We start from the raw sequence: 15,000 nt of genomic DNA on the forward strand, positions 1-15,000 counted from the left end.
TGATGAGGAAACAGCTGCAGGGGGAGAAGATGATCACATGACGCCGGGTTCTCCAAAACACTCCAAACACTGCTCAGACTCATCCTGATGTTTAAAAAACGTATTATAACTGAAGAAAAATCTTAAGATCTTTTGCTGAGCTTAATATTAATATTAATAATTATTCTCTGACCTGGCCTTGCGTGCGAACTCGATGGACTTGATGGCGGTGGTGTTGCTGGTTCCTGTGGTCACCCTGAACGACGCCACCAGGTCCTGTGTGTTTGTGTTCAGCACTAGAATCTGACACACACACACACACACCAGATCAACTTCAGTCACACTCTCTCTCTCACACACTCTCGGGCGTGACCTCTGACCTTGCCCTTGGCGTTGCCGGTGTAGATGTACTCTCCGCGCCGGTCGAAGGCCGCCACCACGTTGAGGTCGGAGTCGTCGTCCACCGGCAGAACCACGTGTTTGGAGTCAGACAGCGTCAGCAGGACAGGAGCAGACTTCATGGGACACACCAGCACCTTGTCCCTGAAACACAGGCCCTCTCTCACTACACTGGACGGGAGCTCTGGCGCACAGGAAGCGGGACAGGAAGCGAGGTCACTCACATGTCTCGGGGGTGGTACTGCAGCTTGAGGATGGGTGAGGGGAAGCGGAAGCGCTGGTCACAGTCCCCCGTCAGGACGTCCCACTGAGACACGATGTTATCTGTGGACGCACTGACCAGCTTGTGTCCGTCTCTGCTCCAGCTGAACACACAGAACCTCAGTGAGAGACCGTGTGTGTGTGTGTGAGAGAGAGAGTGTGTGTGTACCTGAGTGAGAGACCGTGTGTGTGTGTGTGTGTGTGTGTGTGTGTGAGAGAGAGAGTGTGTGTACCTGAGTGAGCAGACCGGGTGTATGTGTGTGTGTATGTGTGTGTGTGTACCTGAGTGAGCAGACCGGGTGTGTGTGTGTGTGTGTGTGTGTACCTGAGTGAGCAGACCGGGTGTATGTGTGTGTGTGTGTGTGTGTGTGTGTGTGTGAGCAGACCGGGTATGTGTGTGTGTGTGTGTGTGTGACCTGAGTGAGCAGACCGGTGTGTATGTGTGTGTGTGTGTGTGTGTGTGTGTGTGTGTGTGTGTGTGTGTGTGTGTACCTGAGTGAGCAGACTGGGTGTATGTGTGCGCTGATGATCTTGGCGATTCCTCGCGTCAGAAAGTCCCAGATGACGATGCGTCCGTCATTACACCCGACAGCGAGCAGCGTCCCCCAGCGGTTAAACGTACAGGTCAGAGCCATACTGATGCAGTCCAGGGTGCCATCGGCCTCCTGAACACACACACACACACACACACACACACATCATATATAAACACATATATGGGTCAAAGATGAAGTCCACATCCAAACAAATTCAAAAAAACACATTCAATTTAAGTAGTGTCTACTTTTAAGATTTCAAGTTTTGAATAAAATGTTGATTGTTGAATGATGAGACGCTGTCACACAATATTCAATCAGCATGCTTATTCTGACTTACACATATTAAATATATAAAAGAATAAGGAAGAATATGAAGTTTTATTGCGTCTTAAATGAGTGAAGAAAGCAAGGATAGTGGCAAATGAGAACAATAATTAGTCTTTAATGTGTCATAAATTGATTTTTGTACATTTCTGACTAGACTCCCACACTGAATGAGACTTTAGTGAGTAAATCTGGAAAAAATGTGTGATGGTTATTTCTGGCTGAAGAAAACTACAACAAAACTACAATTAATTTAAACAGAACACTTGGACATTTTTTGGAGAATATAAATATATCATTTGCTGTACCTCTGGATAATTCTGCCCGAACGACTCTGCAAAATAGAAAACAGTTTTGAATTATAACTTTATTTCAACATCGACAGAAAACTCATTGACACAAGTCTGCATTAATACAATTAATTAGCAATGAACATTTATGACAGTTCATATCAGAGAAGCGAAAGGTGTATACAATAAAACACATCTTTAAATGAACGGCCAAAGAAACCGTTTCCTACAATTATTCGACTGTAAAGTGATCAGTAGTTTCTGTGAAAGTCTTCACTGAATGTTTATAAACATTACGGACGGCTAGCGGCGGCTAGCGCGGAGCTAACAAACTCTCCCGCGGCGGAACTCACCGAGCAACTCCAGATTCATCTCTGCTGTGATACCAACACAAACCCGATAAGTGCTTGGAAGGAAAAATTAAAATATGAAGGGAAACACAGCAAAAAATGGAAACATTAAAACGCTCCCAAAGAGCGACTGCAGCGCGACTGGCGCGGAGCTGCGAGGAAGGACCCCAAAACAAAGCGCCCCAGCGAGCGCCTGATCAAAACACACCGTCAGTCCTAGACTGAAATTGACATTTAAAGCAGATTAAAAGAAAGGTTTTTGTGCAGCTTTTAAATGGTCCCTGGACAGTTTTTTGGCCAAACTCAAACTGTCCTCCTCATGCTGCATTAAGACAATATATTTAAGAAAGGCTGAGAACCAAAAAGGCGTAAATATCATTTTTGGTGAAATTGAGATAAATATATCTAATGAAAGCTCTATTAGCAAAAGTACTGTCCGTCATGAGTGTACACTCTTTTATTAAAGCATCTGACATTGGTACACAAAGTCAGATCAAACTATGCTATTTTTTTTTTTGTCAGATTGATAACATTTCCTGTTGATTAAACCCCTTAATGGTGGAAATGTTCAATGTTTCAGCTTCAGTGTTGTTGTTTTTTTATGTTCTGCTTTCTTGACAGCATATTTTGTAAAGCTCAACAATCTGTTACTACCCAAAAGAACTATTTTCTTTTCTTTTTTCCACTGTGACGGATGACAAAGGCAATTTGCCTCTGCATATTTATATTCCTGTGAAACAGGAAGTCATGTCTGGATAATGTTATGTTCCCAAACCATGGAGTTCTAAAAATATAAACTTGAATGGGAATATTGATCTTCAGAGATTTTTGCTCATAATAATTTAATATAATGTAAAGATGTAATTATGTTAATTGTGCATTAGAGATTGAATAATTTGATTTTGTTTAAAAGTTTTTTTTTATTTTATTTTACATAACTGTTACGAGAGAAATAACTGCGTCAGCGGCACTTAAGGCAACATTCGCGCAGTTTCCTGCTGTTCTACGGTCTGTTCCTGCGCTGTACTGAAACCGCGACCTCAGATCCAAAATGGCGTCCTATAGAGTCGCGCCCGTGATCATCCGGGTGTCTGAGTACGCGACCAATCAGACGGCAGATGAGCTTATAAGGCGGGGTAAGGTGCGTTCGGAAAATCGGCTATAATAGCATTATAAGAGGGCAAAAATGACAAACGCGCGGCGGGATCGCACTTTAAAACCGCGCTAAACTGTATTCAACGTTCAAAATGACTCAAAACTACGCGCAAAGCTCTTTTCATCCACGCCGCATAAACGTGAGAGGGATTTTTTGACGTCACTCCGGCGCGGACCAATGAGCGGCCTCCATATGTGGGACACCAGCGGCGTGCGTTAAAGAGGCGGCGCGCAGGCAGCATAGAGTTACAACTATAGATTGAGCGCGTCGTTTTAAGTGCGCTGAATAAAAAGAAGATCGAACAGGCTTTTCATACGCAATAGACACTTTACACGAATTAGTAGAAATACAGACCCGCGAAATTATTTTTAGTACGCTTCTATCGTTACAAACGAAATTGTGGTCGCATCTAGTGTGTCGCATCTGTGCGCGCGCCGGGTCGTTCGGAGTCGGCGCATGCGCAGCGCGCGGGAGCGTTATGTAAACCGTCTCTATTTTGGCCCGGTTCTGTGGCGCTGGACTTTGGAGGACTTCGCTGGTCTGCGGTGGTTCTGCATCGACTCTGAGATGGTTTTATCACCGGGACTCACATAAACTCACGTCAAGTCTCCAGTAACGCCTCAGGTGAGTGGCGCCCCGCGAACCCGCGCGTGTTTATGAGAAAATAAACAGATAAACAGGTTACATAAAGAGCGGCCCGGTGACCCGCTCCATTAAACGCGCGCGGGGATAAACATGACAACACTTTCTGTTTATTAAGTATGGTTTTTAAGTAACTTTGTGACGTAAGAGACGCTTCCTGTAATGACCCAGTTTCAGGATCGAGGGTCAAGTTATTAAAAAGCTCAATTATGTGTGAAACTTTGATTTTTTTGCTGTTAATGTGTGCGGCGGGTTTCATCTTTAATTAAAAATGCTGTTTAATGTCTGAACTGTTGAAGGGAGCTGCTCTCTCTGTCTTTTACCGGCTGGTTACGTAAAAAGTAAAGAAAGTAAAACAACGCTGCATTTTTTTTTGTTATATTAATTTTAAAGTTACAATAAAAAAACTATACAGTGGAATATTACTTAAAACGTATATTAACTAAAATGATGTTTTATAAAATTATTATGTAAGGTAAATATTGTTGAATTATTCTTAGTAACAGTGTACTTATTATTAATAATAATTCAATTAAACCAGCATTCATTATTAATAATAGTAATAATAGCACGTATAAAAGTAGCCCTTTAATATGATTATCAATGGTAATTATTATTATTATTATTATTATTATTATTATTATTAGTAACATGTTAATAATAATAAAACTAAATGTTATTACCCATGTGATCTAAAGTGTAATTATATATATATATATATATATATATATATATATATATATATATATATATATATATATATAATAGGCTAATTTAATTATATACAGGGTGTATTTGTTGTTAATTTTAGATATCTGAAAATGTTGTATGTTTATGATCTCAATATTTGTTCTACTTCCATGTTTAATTAAAAATGTTTTTTATGTGATAAAGTCACAGCTGATGTGTTGTGTTATATTCACTCGTTACATAAAGTAAGAGTTATTTAATATATTTTTATGCTTTTAATAATACATAAAAGCAACATATATTGTCTAACTTTTATTAAAAGTAGCATGATTGTTATTGGTTATGTTTAAATGCAAGACTCTGTGACTTGATGATGATAGTAATGTGTGTCTCTGTGTGTGTGTCTGTGTGTGTGTGTGTCTGTGTGTGTGTGTGTGTCTGTGTGTGTGTGTGTGTGTGTGTCTCTGTGTGTGTGTGTGTGTGTGTGTGTGTGTGTGTGTGTGTGTGTGTCTGTGTGTGTGTGTGTGTGTGTGTGTGTGTGTGTGTGTGTCTGTGTGTGTGTGTGTGTGTGTGTGTGTGTGTGTGTGTGTGTGTGTGTGTGTGTGTGTGTGTGTGTGTGTGTGTGTGTGTGTGTGTCTCTGTGTGTCTGTCTCTGTGTGTCTGTCTCTGTGTGTCTGTCTGTGTGTCTGTCTCTGTGTCTGTCTCTGTGTCTGTCTCTGTGTCTGTGTCTTTGTGTGTCTCTTTGTGTCTGTGTGTCTCTGTGTGTGTGTGTGTGTCTCTGTGTGTGTCTCTGTCTCTGTGTCTGTGTGTGTGTGTGTGTGTGTGTGTGTGTGTGTGTGTGTGTGTGCAGCATCATGCCGATCAACTCCATCCACTGGTTCAGGAAGGGTCTGCGTCTTCATGATAACCCGTCTCTCCTGGAGGCGGCCCGGGGCTCCCAGACGCTGCGATGCGTTTACTTCCTCGACCCCTGGTTCGCCGGGGCCTCCAACCGAGGGGTCAACCGCTGGAGGTCAGACACACACACACACACACACACACACACACACACACAGAGACACACACACAGAGACACACACAGAGACACACACAGAGACACACACAGAGACACACACACACACACACACACACACACACAGACAGACACACACGCACACATAATAATAAGAAATTAAAATCATATTCTGTAAAAATATTAATAAAAATGTATAATAATTAAATATTATTATATAACATTAAATTACAAGTATTTCATATCTTGTTTTTAACATATTAAATTAGGTAATATCTGTTGGTGTGTTCTCATTTTTAATGAATGTTAAATGAATAATACTGGAAAGCTGTTTTAGGTTATTATGGGCTATATTTATGAATCACAGTTGATTTTATTTGTTGATTTATTCATGATCCTGATCAGGTGTTCAATCTTTCCTAGAAGTGTAAGGGTTAAACAGCTCCATCTGGTGGCTCGTTAGAGGAGTGAGTGTGTCTGTGTCTGTGTGAGTGTCTGTGTGAGTGTGTGTGTGTGAGTGTGTCTGTGTCTGTGAGTGTGAGTGTGTGTGTGAGTGTGTGTGTGTTTATGTAGTGTGTGAGTGTGTGTGTGTGTGTGTTTATGGAGTGTGTGTGTGTGTGTGTGTTTATGGAGTGTGTGTGTGTGTGTTTTGTTGTTTACTCTGAACTGAATCCTGCTCTCTGCTTGTCTGAGCTCTATGGTCTCTGTTCGGTCTGGTCTGATCTCAATCCTGTCACAGTCTGGTTTCTGTCTGGTTCAGGTCTTAGTTGGGTCTCAGTCTCTTCTGGCCTGATCTCATTTAGGTCTTAGTCTGGTCTCAATCTAGTATGGTTTCAGTATCTGTCTGGTCTAGTCTGGGCTGGATTGGTCTGCTCTTTGCGTCAGAGATCTGGTCTGGACTGGGGTTTAATGATGTCACGTGTTTCCACGGTGATGACCCAGATTCTGCCGCTCCGTCACGAGTCTGACTGTGTTCCTGAAACACACAGAGATCAGTTATGAAAGAGACGGGAACACAGTGTTCCTCACGGAGAGACACGCTGAGAGTGTGTGTGTGTGTCTGTGTGTGAGAGTGTGTGTGAGAGTGTGTGTGAGAGTGTGTGTGTGTGAGAGTGTGTGTGTGAGTGTGTGTGTGTGTGAGTGTGTGAGTGTGAGAGTGTGTGTGCGTGAGAGAGTGTGCGTGAGAGAGTGTGAGTGTGTGTGTGTGTGTGTGTGTGTGTGAAGGTGGTCATGTGCGGCCGTGCTAAATGATGTCATAGACAGACAGAGAGAAGAATAGCTAATCCCACCATGACATTTTTAAATTGCTATTAGTATTATATGACATTTTTAAATTGCTAAGTATATAATAAAAAATAATAATAATAAAATAAATGTTGTTTACATTAAATTGTAAATTAATGTTATCATAAAACCTGAAGGCTGTTTTATTATTATTATTATTATTATTATCATCATCATTATTGACACATTAAAGTAATAAAACTATATATTACTAATAATACTAATATTATTAATAATATTCATATTAAACAAATGTAATAAAACTGGTAATAAAGTAATAAGTTAATGTTTTTACTGTTATTATTATTTTTGTTACAAAATACACTCAAGCAAACATTTAAGAGTCATAAAACACAAATCGATAGCATTTATTTGTTTCTTTTTTTTTTAAGCCGTTATTAATAAACATATATTCCAGCGCTGAATGAAATATATGTACATTTAAGCTCCTCATTTCTCTGGCCTTATTTACATTCTTGAATGTATCTTGAAGCAGTGCATTCTGCAGATTGTTCTGTGTGTGTGTGTGTGTGTGTGTGTGTGTGTGTGTGTGTGTGTGTGTGTGTGTGTGTGTGTGTGTGTGTGTCAGGTTTCTGCTGCAGTGTCTGGAGGACCTGGACTCCAGTCTTCGTAAACTCAACTCCCGTCTGTTTGTTATCCGCGGCCAGCCGGCTAACATCTTCCCGCGCCTCTTCAAGGTAATGCCTTCAGTTTCACAGCGAAGACGCTCCTGGGTCACGTGACCACTCTAACCCCTCTCTGATTGGTCGGCAGGAGTGGAAGGTGTCTCGCCTGACGTTCGAATGTGACTCGGAGCCGTTCGGGAAAGAGCGAGACGCGGCTATAAAGAAGCTAGCGTCTGAAGCAGGAGTGGAGGTGATCACCAAGATCTCACACACGCTGTACGATCTGGACCGGTACGAGCGCTAATACTTACTATAACATTTAACCGTTTAAAATAAAAAAGACATTTCAGTGTGGTGTTCGATCACATTGTATCTGTTTTAATTCTAGATTGTAAATATGCATTTGAAAGGACTGTGTGTGTGTGTGTGTGTGTGTGTGTGTGTGTGTGTGTGTGTGTGTGTGTGTGTGTGTGTGTGTGTGTGTGTTCTGGTGCTCAGGATCATGGAGCTGAACGGGGGACAGCCGCCGCTGACCTACAAGCGCTTCCAGACTCTGGTGAGCAGCATGGAGCCGCCGGAGCCTCCTCTAGAGCCTCTGACCCCAGAGCTGCTGAGAAACTGTGTGACGCCTGTCAGCGAAAACCACAGAGAGAGATACGGGGTGCCCCTGCTGGACGAGCTAGGTGAGACAGAGAGAGAGAGAGAGAGAGAGACGGAGAGAGAGAGAGAGAGAGAGAGAGAGAGAGAGACAGAGAGAGAGAGAGAGAGAGAGAGAGAGAGAGAGAGAGAGAGAGAGAGAGAGAGAGAGAGAGAGAGAGAGAGAGAGAGAGAGAGAGAGAGAGAGAGAGAGAGAGAGAGAGAGAGAGAGAGAGAGAGAGAGAGAGAGAGAGAGAGAGAGAGAGAGACGGAGAGAGAGAGAGAGAGAGAGAGAGAGAGAGAGAGAGAGAGAGAGAGAGAGAGAGAGAGAGAGAGAGAGAGAGAGAGACAGAGAGAGAGAGAGAGAGAGAGAGAGAGAGAGAGAGAGAGAGAGAGAGAGAGAGAGAGAGAGAGAGACAGAGAGAGAGAGAGAGAGAGAGAGAGAGAGAGAGAGAGAGAGAGAGAGAGAGAGAGAGAGAGAGAGAGAGAGAGAGAGAGAGAGACAGAGACAGAGAGAGAGAGAGAGAGAGAGAGAGAGACAGAGAGAGAGAGAGAGAGAGAGAGAGAGAGAGAGAGAGAGAGAGAGAGAGAGAGAGAGAGAGAGAGAGAGAGAGAGAGAGAGAGAGAGAGAGAGAGAGAGAGAGAGAGAGAGAGAGAGAGAGAGAGAGAGAGAGAGAGAGAGAGAGAGAGAGAGAGAGAGAGAGAGAGAGAGAGAGAGAGAGAGAGAGAGAGAGAGAGAGAGAGAGAGAGAGAGAGAGAGAGAGAGAGAGAGAGAGAGAGAGAGAGAGAGAGAGAGAGAGAGAGAGAGAGAGAGAGAGAGAGAGAGAGAGAGAGAGAGAGAGAGAGAGAGAGAGAGAGAGAGAGAGAGAGAGAGAGAGAGAGAGAGAGAGAGAGAGAGAGAGAGAGAGAGAGAGAGAGAGAGAGAGAGAGAGAGAGAGAGAGAGAGAGAGAGAGAGAGAGAGAGAGAGAGAGAGAGAGAGAGAGAGAGAGAGAGAGAGAGAGAGAGAGAGAGAGAGAGAGAGAGAGAGAGAGAGAGAGAGAGAGAGAGAGAGAGAGAGAGAGAGAGAGAGAGAGAGAGAGAGAGAGAGAGAGAGAGAGAGAGAGAGAGAGAGAGAGAGAGAGAGAGAGAGAGAGAGAGAGAGAGAGAGAGAGAGAGAGAGAGAGAGAGAGAGAGAGAGAGAGAGAGAGAGAGAGAGAGAGAGAGAGAGAGAGAGAGAGAGAGAGAGAGAGAGAGAGAGAGAGAGAGAGAGAGAGAGAGAGAGAGAGAGAGAGAGAGAGAGAGAGAGAGAGAGAGAGAGAGAGAGAGAGAGAGAGAGAGAGAGAGAGAGAGAGAGAGAGAGAGAGAGAGAGAGAGAGAGAGACAGAGAGAGAGAGAGAGAGAGAGACAGAGAGAGAGAGAGAGAGAGAGAGAGAGAGAGAGAGAGAGAGAGAGAGAGAGAGAGAGAGAGAGACAGAGAGAGAGAGAGAGAGAGAGAGAGAGAGAGAGAGAGAGAGAGAGAGAGAGAGAGAGAGAGAGAGAGAGAGAGAGAGAGAGAGAGAGAGAGAGAGAGAGAGAGACAGAGAGAGAGAGAGAGAGAGAGAGAGAGAGAGAGAGAGAGAGAGAGAGAGACAGAGACAGAGAGAGACAGAGAGAGAGAGAGAGAGAGAGAGAGAGAGAGAGAGAGAGAGAGAGAGAGAGAGAGAGAGAGAGAGAGAGAGAGAGAGAGAGAGAGAGAGAGAGAGAGAGAGAGAGAGAGAGACACACAATTTGATTGAATCTTTTATAACTTATGAAGATGTACTAATGAAGATTAATCAATATTTCATTTATGAAAACTATGCACTACTTTTTTCTTTTAATTTCTTTACCTGAATTTTGTAAATTTTCACTGTTACATAATCGAGTCTGAAATCTTCGGATGAAACCCAGATCTAATCTTGAGTGTGACTGTGTTCAGGGTTCGACACGGAGTCTCTGTCTCCTGCTGTTTGGCCCGGAGGAGAATCAGAGGCACTGATGAGACTGGAGAGACACCTCGGACCAGACGCTGCTGCGGTACGACACACACACACACACAGAGTCACACACAGAGACACAGACACACACACACACACACAGTCACAGAGACACACACACAGAGACACAGACACACACACACACACAGGTCACGTGATCAGCCGTGTGTGAGGTGTGTGTTTCTGGTGTCCAGGCGTGGCAGGAGAACTTTGAGCGTCCCAAGCTGAGCTCCAGTCCTCTTCTGGCCAGTCCTCTGGGTCTGAGTCCGTACCTGCGCTTCGGCTGTCTGTCCTGCCGTCTGTTCTTCTACAAACTCACTGAACTCTACAAGAAGGTACGGCCCGGTCCTCCCAGCTGATCAGTGCACTCCAGTTAAACGTGTTCTTTAATACCTACACGAATAGCATCCAATTCATCTTAAATGTGATCCAATTCTAATATATAATGTTAAAAATATTGCATGTTATTACATATTTTATTATTAAATATGTAAATCATAATCAATACACTTCAAACGCAGTTTCTTTACATCATGATGTATAGATCATAGTTGAAGTTTAAAAAGCTCTTTTCTTATATTGTGAAAACAAAGCACAGTTTTCTTTAATCATCCTAATTAACTTTATGAACTCAGGTGAAGAAGAGCGGCAGCCCGTCGATCTCTCTCTACGACAAGCTCTTGTGGAGGGAGTTCTTCTACACGGCGGCCAGCAACAACCCCCGCTTCGACCGGATGGAGGGGAACCCCATCTGCATCCGCATCCCGTGGGACAGGAACCCCGAGGCTCTGGCCAAGTGGGCCGAGGCCAAGACGGGCTTCCCTTGGATCGACGCCATCATGACCCAGCTGAGGCAGGAGGGCTGGATCCATCACCTGGCGCGGCACGCCGTGGCCTGCTTCCTGACCCGAGGAGATCTGTGGATCAGCTGGGAGGAGGGCATGAAGGTACGGCCCCGGAGCATGCTGGGTACTATCTGGAGATGACCTTTGACTCCAATTTAAATGGAATCGTTTAAAAATATAGTTTTAGGGCGTAATACCACAAACAGCCAGTTTAATTAATTTTAAGCTTTTCATTAAACTCAATATGATACAAGATTATCGTGTGACGGCGTGATGTGGCCGTCGGTGCGGCCCAGGGCATGCTGGGTAACGGCGCTGTGATGTGTGCAGGTGTTCGAGGAGCTGCTGCTGGACGCTGACTGGAGCGTGAACGCCGGCAGCTGGCTCTGTCACTCCTGCAGCTCCTTCTTCCAGCAGTTCTTCCACTGCTACTGTCCCGTGGGCTTCGGGCGCAGGATCGACCCCAACGGAGACTTCATCAGGTGGGCAGCCAACACACAGTTACACCACTCTACAATTATTGTGTGTGTGTGTGTGTGTGTGTGTGTGTGTGTGTATCTAATTCAGTTTATATAATATTCATTCTAATAATAATATTTTTTCATAATTTTAATAATTATATTATTAGATATTAGCTATAGATGTGAGTAGGTATTATATTATAATTATTATAGTAATTATTTAAATAATAATAATGAATTAAAATTGTTATACATATATTATAATACATATGTATTTTTAATGAATTATTTAGCGTTATGTACAAAATATTTGATTTTAATAATCAGTCAAATGTCAACTATAAAAATTTGTTTTTAAAATAAAATATTTTCACCATTAATTATTCATGAACATATGAGTTGTATCTAGAAACTTTAATTAAATCAATTAAATCTTAATTAAATAAGTTATATAGTGTTGGTAAATGTATTAATATTATATTGAAGAGTTTAATTAAAATTAAAATTTTTACTATAAACTGATCATTATTAATCAGGTCATTATTATACATTTCGTAATATTTAACAGTTAAAAATGTAATTTTTAATTAAAATTTAATTAATTTTAATTTAGACCTATTTTGATGTTGACTAGCCACACATGTTGTGTAAATGAGGGCGTGTGTTTGCGTGTGTGCGCGCCTCTGGCCGCGGCCGGGTTACCCATGATGCCCTGCAGCGGTGCGGAGGCGGAGCTCTGGTCTTGTGGAGGTTGTGATGAGGCGCTGCGGGTTAATCTCTCCCTCTGGTTACAGACGATACTTACCTGTACTCCGAGATTTTCCAGCCAAGTTCATCTACGACCCCTGGAACGCTCCGGACGAGGTGCAGCGCGCCGCCAAGTGCGTGATCGGCGTGGATTACCCCAAACCCATGGTGAACCACGCCGAGGCCAGCCGCCTGAACATCGAGAGGATGCGGCAGATCTACCAGCAGCTCTCCAGATACAGAGGACTCAGTAAGACTCCAGCTAATGACAATGATTTCATATCAATATCTCTTATAGTTACGATAAACGGTATGATTGGAATCACTTTCAGAAGACATTTTTCCAGGTGATGAACGATAAAAACATTGACGGCCAATCAGAATCCACCGAATGCAACGCGCTTATAATAAAACATGATCATCCACTAATATAGCTATCATAGCTAAAGTCGTCATTTATAGTTATGATAACGATATATCGATATATACAGCAACATTTAGTTTTATTTAGTTCAAAGATTCACCAGCCAATCAAAATCCATCTTCTAAGAGCATTTAAACGTATTGGACGTCAAAACTGCTTTGTTATAGTTGTTGATATATTTTGTTGTTCTCTGTGCGAAAGGACACTAACTTTAAGAGAATGGCGAAATATATGCAACATTTTTTTTCTAGTTCAAAAACCAAAAAACCTTTGACGGCCAATCAGAATCATCGGAGTACAGTAGTAAAGCGTCGAGCTGGAAAACCACAAACTGCGGTGCATACGTCTAGTGTATTATTTTGTTCTTTATCGTCTGTCGTGCGTCAGGTCTCCTGGCGAGCGTCCCGTCTAACCACATGGAGGTGGTGGGAGTCGAGGCTCAGGGAGCGGCAGCGCCACCTACACGCCGGAGGACCCCGAGCGGCACCTCCTCTCATCGTGAGTGTTTGACAGAGACGCCGCCATCGAATAAGCGTGAGTAAAAAACGTGTTTAATGCTCCGTGTGTCCAGCAGGGGTCAGGAGAGAGCATCCCGGGCCGAGCGGAGCCAAACACCACGGAGCAAGACACCGTCACGCCCTCAGTGAGACCCTGTGCCTTAGTCACCAGAATAAGATCTGAACATGTTCTGGGAATTTAGAGATAACGAAAATATAAACTTGTGATTGCGAGCAATAATAGCCAGTATTGAGTGGAAAAACTTGAAATTGAGAAGCTAAAAAGTCACAGTAACCTTTTTTTTTTTTTAAATTGTATTCAGTGGCGGCAATGAGCTTTTAGATGCAGAACATGAATGAACACAAAGTAGGGGTGCGCTCACAAACACCGTTTTATCAGGCATTTCATACAGTTTCATTTATTTCATTTTCATTTACGTAATGCGTGCGAGTTTTGGTTTTCGCTAAATACTCGCATCTAATCATTAAAACTAATATTATTGCAGATGATAAATATTGCACACTCCCAGTCTTTTGGTTAATTTAATAATGTTTTATTAGCGCTTGCGTTGCTAATTTTTTATTATTTACGCTTCTGTTCTGCAGGCCACCGCCCGTCGCCCTACGCCGCCCAGAGCGAGCTGACGGAGCACAGCCACGAGTTCGCCGTCCCACAGCAACCAGGTCAGGTTTTGTTCGCACGGGAAATATATTACAATGGTTTGCGAACAAAGTTTGATGTCGACTTCCTTTTCAGGGCGTCTGATTTGGCCGGTTGGGGGCGGGACTGGAAAGAGAGAAAGGGAGGTGGAGCCTAGCGGTTGCCATGGTGATGACGGCACCACCTCCTCCACCTCAGAGCTAAAAGCCCAAGATGGCGAGGTTTGTAAAAAAAATAAAAAAAACGTTACTGATTAATAATAATAATAATAATAACGGAAGCGTTCGGTTGTTCTTCTGTTTCAGAAGCAACGGGAAGGCGGGGAGGGCGTGGCCTTCTCTTCCTAAGCTCCACCCACTGATGATTCACAAAATGTATTATAACCTTACCTCGCGTGTTAAACACAAACAAAGTAATTTAAAACGATTAAATTATTTGTCCAATCAAATTGTGGCAAAAAGGTCATTTTAACATTTTTAGGAAGTTTCTCATAAAATATACAATTAAAAAAAAAAATCGATTATCCCAAATATTGATTTTAAAAATCAGATGTAAATAGTGTCTACTTTTATCTTTTAAAGCAAGGTCCTTTCACGCCAAAGCCTAAGCGAATCAGTGTAACGAATCTTCTCCGGGTCGAACGAGAAGCTGAATATTTTAATAACTCCACATTTATATTTGCACTTGTAGTTGAAAACGAGAACCAGAGCTAAGGGTTCAGCAAGGTTTTCGGCATAGACGGACCTTAATATAGGAGAACCCAAGTAATCTCAAGCAGCCAAAGAAGAACACGCATTACACCCCACTTAAACGGATCCAGATCGGCCTCACCTGCAGCCTCTGGAAGGGGTTTGGGTCCAAACTATCTGAACTGTACCAGATGAATGATTGTCTCGTCTGTATATACGACTGTATTGTGCTCCATGTGTCAGTGTTCGGTCGGCCCCCAGGTGTTTGACCTCATCTGTCTTCCACCGCTGTACATTAAGTTCACCTGTAATCGTCTTCATCTCTATGTTCTCCAGTGTTTTGTATTTGACAGCTGTATCTTGTGGAGCTGTGCATTTTTACCGCTTGTGTTTTGTTTTTCTAAAGAATGCTAGTAGCTGTTTTGAATTGTAAAAATATATATATATATAATGTAAAATAGTACCAGCATTTGTTTCTTAAGTCCGTGTGGTA

At 42.8% G+C, this 15,000-nt stretch overlaps 2 protein-coding genes across 10 annotated transcripts in view; one reads left to right on the top strand and one right to left on the bottom strand.

Annotated features, from left to right (window-relative positions):
• The window catches only part of rbbp5 (retinoblastoma binding protein 5), a 7,002-nt gene extending 4,682 nt beyond the window's left edge, over nt 1–2,320 (bottom strand). For 3 of the 5 annotated variants that reach the window (XM_043223637.1, XM_043223636.1, XM_043223635.1), the window contains exons 1-7: nt 2,146–2,320; nt 1,811–1,836; nt 1,132–1,304; nt 603–743; nt 360–522; nt 173–282; nt 1–14 (exon numbers count right to left, since the gene is read on the bottom strand). The exon at nt 1–14 is cut by the window's left edge and continues 106 nt beyond it. In XM_043223637.1, the coding sequence (XP_043079572.1) occupies nt 1–14; nt 173–282; nt 360–522; nt 603–743; nt 1,132–1,304; nt 1,811–1,836; nt 2,146–2,164 (646 nt within the window). In that variant the 5' untranslated portion in view covers nt 2,165–2,320. Of the gene's footprint in view, nt 15–172; nt 283–359; nt 523–602; nt 744–964; nt 994–1,055; nt 1,078–1,131; nt 1,305–1,810; nt 1,837–2,145 lie in introns of those variants that run through there. The other 2 variants (XM_043223639.1, XM_043223638.1) reach the window with 2 other exon arrangements.
• A 1,238-nt stretch (nt 2,321–3,558) lies between these two features.
• Nucleotides 3,559–15,000, top strand: part of cry3b (cryptochrome circadian regulator 3b) — an 11,477-nt gene continuing 35 nt past the window's right edge. Inside the window, exons 1-15 of one of the 5 annotated variants that reach the window (XM_043223622.1) lie at nt 3,563–3,922; nt 5,481–5,642; nt 7,516–7,624; nt 7,701–7,843; nt 8,051–8,235; nt 10,126–10,223; nt 10,378–10,518; nt 10,819–11,130; nt 11,359–11,510; nt 12,284–12,486; nt 13,048–13,158; nt 13,232–13,303; nt 13,764–13,841; nt 13,915–14,039; nt 14,127–15,000. The exon at nt 14,127–15,000 is cut by the window's right edge and continues 35 nt beyond it. In XM_043223622.1, the coding sequence (XP_043079557.1) occupies nt 5,485–5,642; nt 7,516–7,624; nt 7,701–7,843; nt 8,051–8,235; nt 10,126–10,223; nt 10,378–10,518; nt 10,819–11,130; nt 11,359–11,510; nt 12,284–12,486; nt 13,048–13,158; nt 13,232–13,303; nt 13,764–13,841; nt 13,915–14,039; nt 14,127–14,165 (1,926 nt within the window). In that variant the 5' untranslated portion in view covers nt 3,563–3,922; nt 5,481–5,484 and the 3' untranslated portion in view covers nt 14,166–15,000. Of the gene's footprint in view, nt 3,923–5,480; nt 5,643–7,515; nt 7,625–7,700; nt 7,844–8,050; nt 8,236–10,125; nt 10,224–10,377; nt 10,519–10,818; nt 11,131–11,358; nt 11,511–12,283; nt 12,487–13,047; nt 13,195–13,231; nt 13,304–13,763; nt 13,842–13,914; nt 14,040–14,123 lie in introns of all 5 variants that reach the window. The other 4 variants (XM_043223620.1, XM_043223621.1, XM_043223625.1 and 1 more) reach the window with 4 other exon arrangements.

This window comes from Puntigrus tetrazona, chromosome 22, assembly GCF_018831695.1.
Source record: "Puntigrus tetrazona isolate hp1 chromosome 22, ASM1883169v1, whole genome shotgun sequence".
Classification (NCBI taxonomy): domain Eukaryota; kingdom Metazoa; phylum Chordata; class Actinopteri; order Cypriniformes; family Cyprinidae; genus Puntigrus; species Puntigrus tetrazona.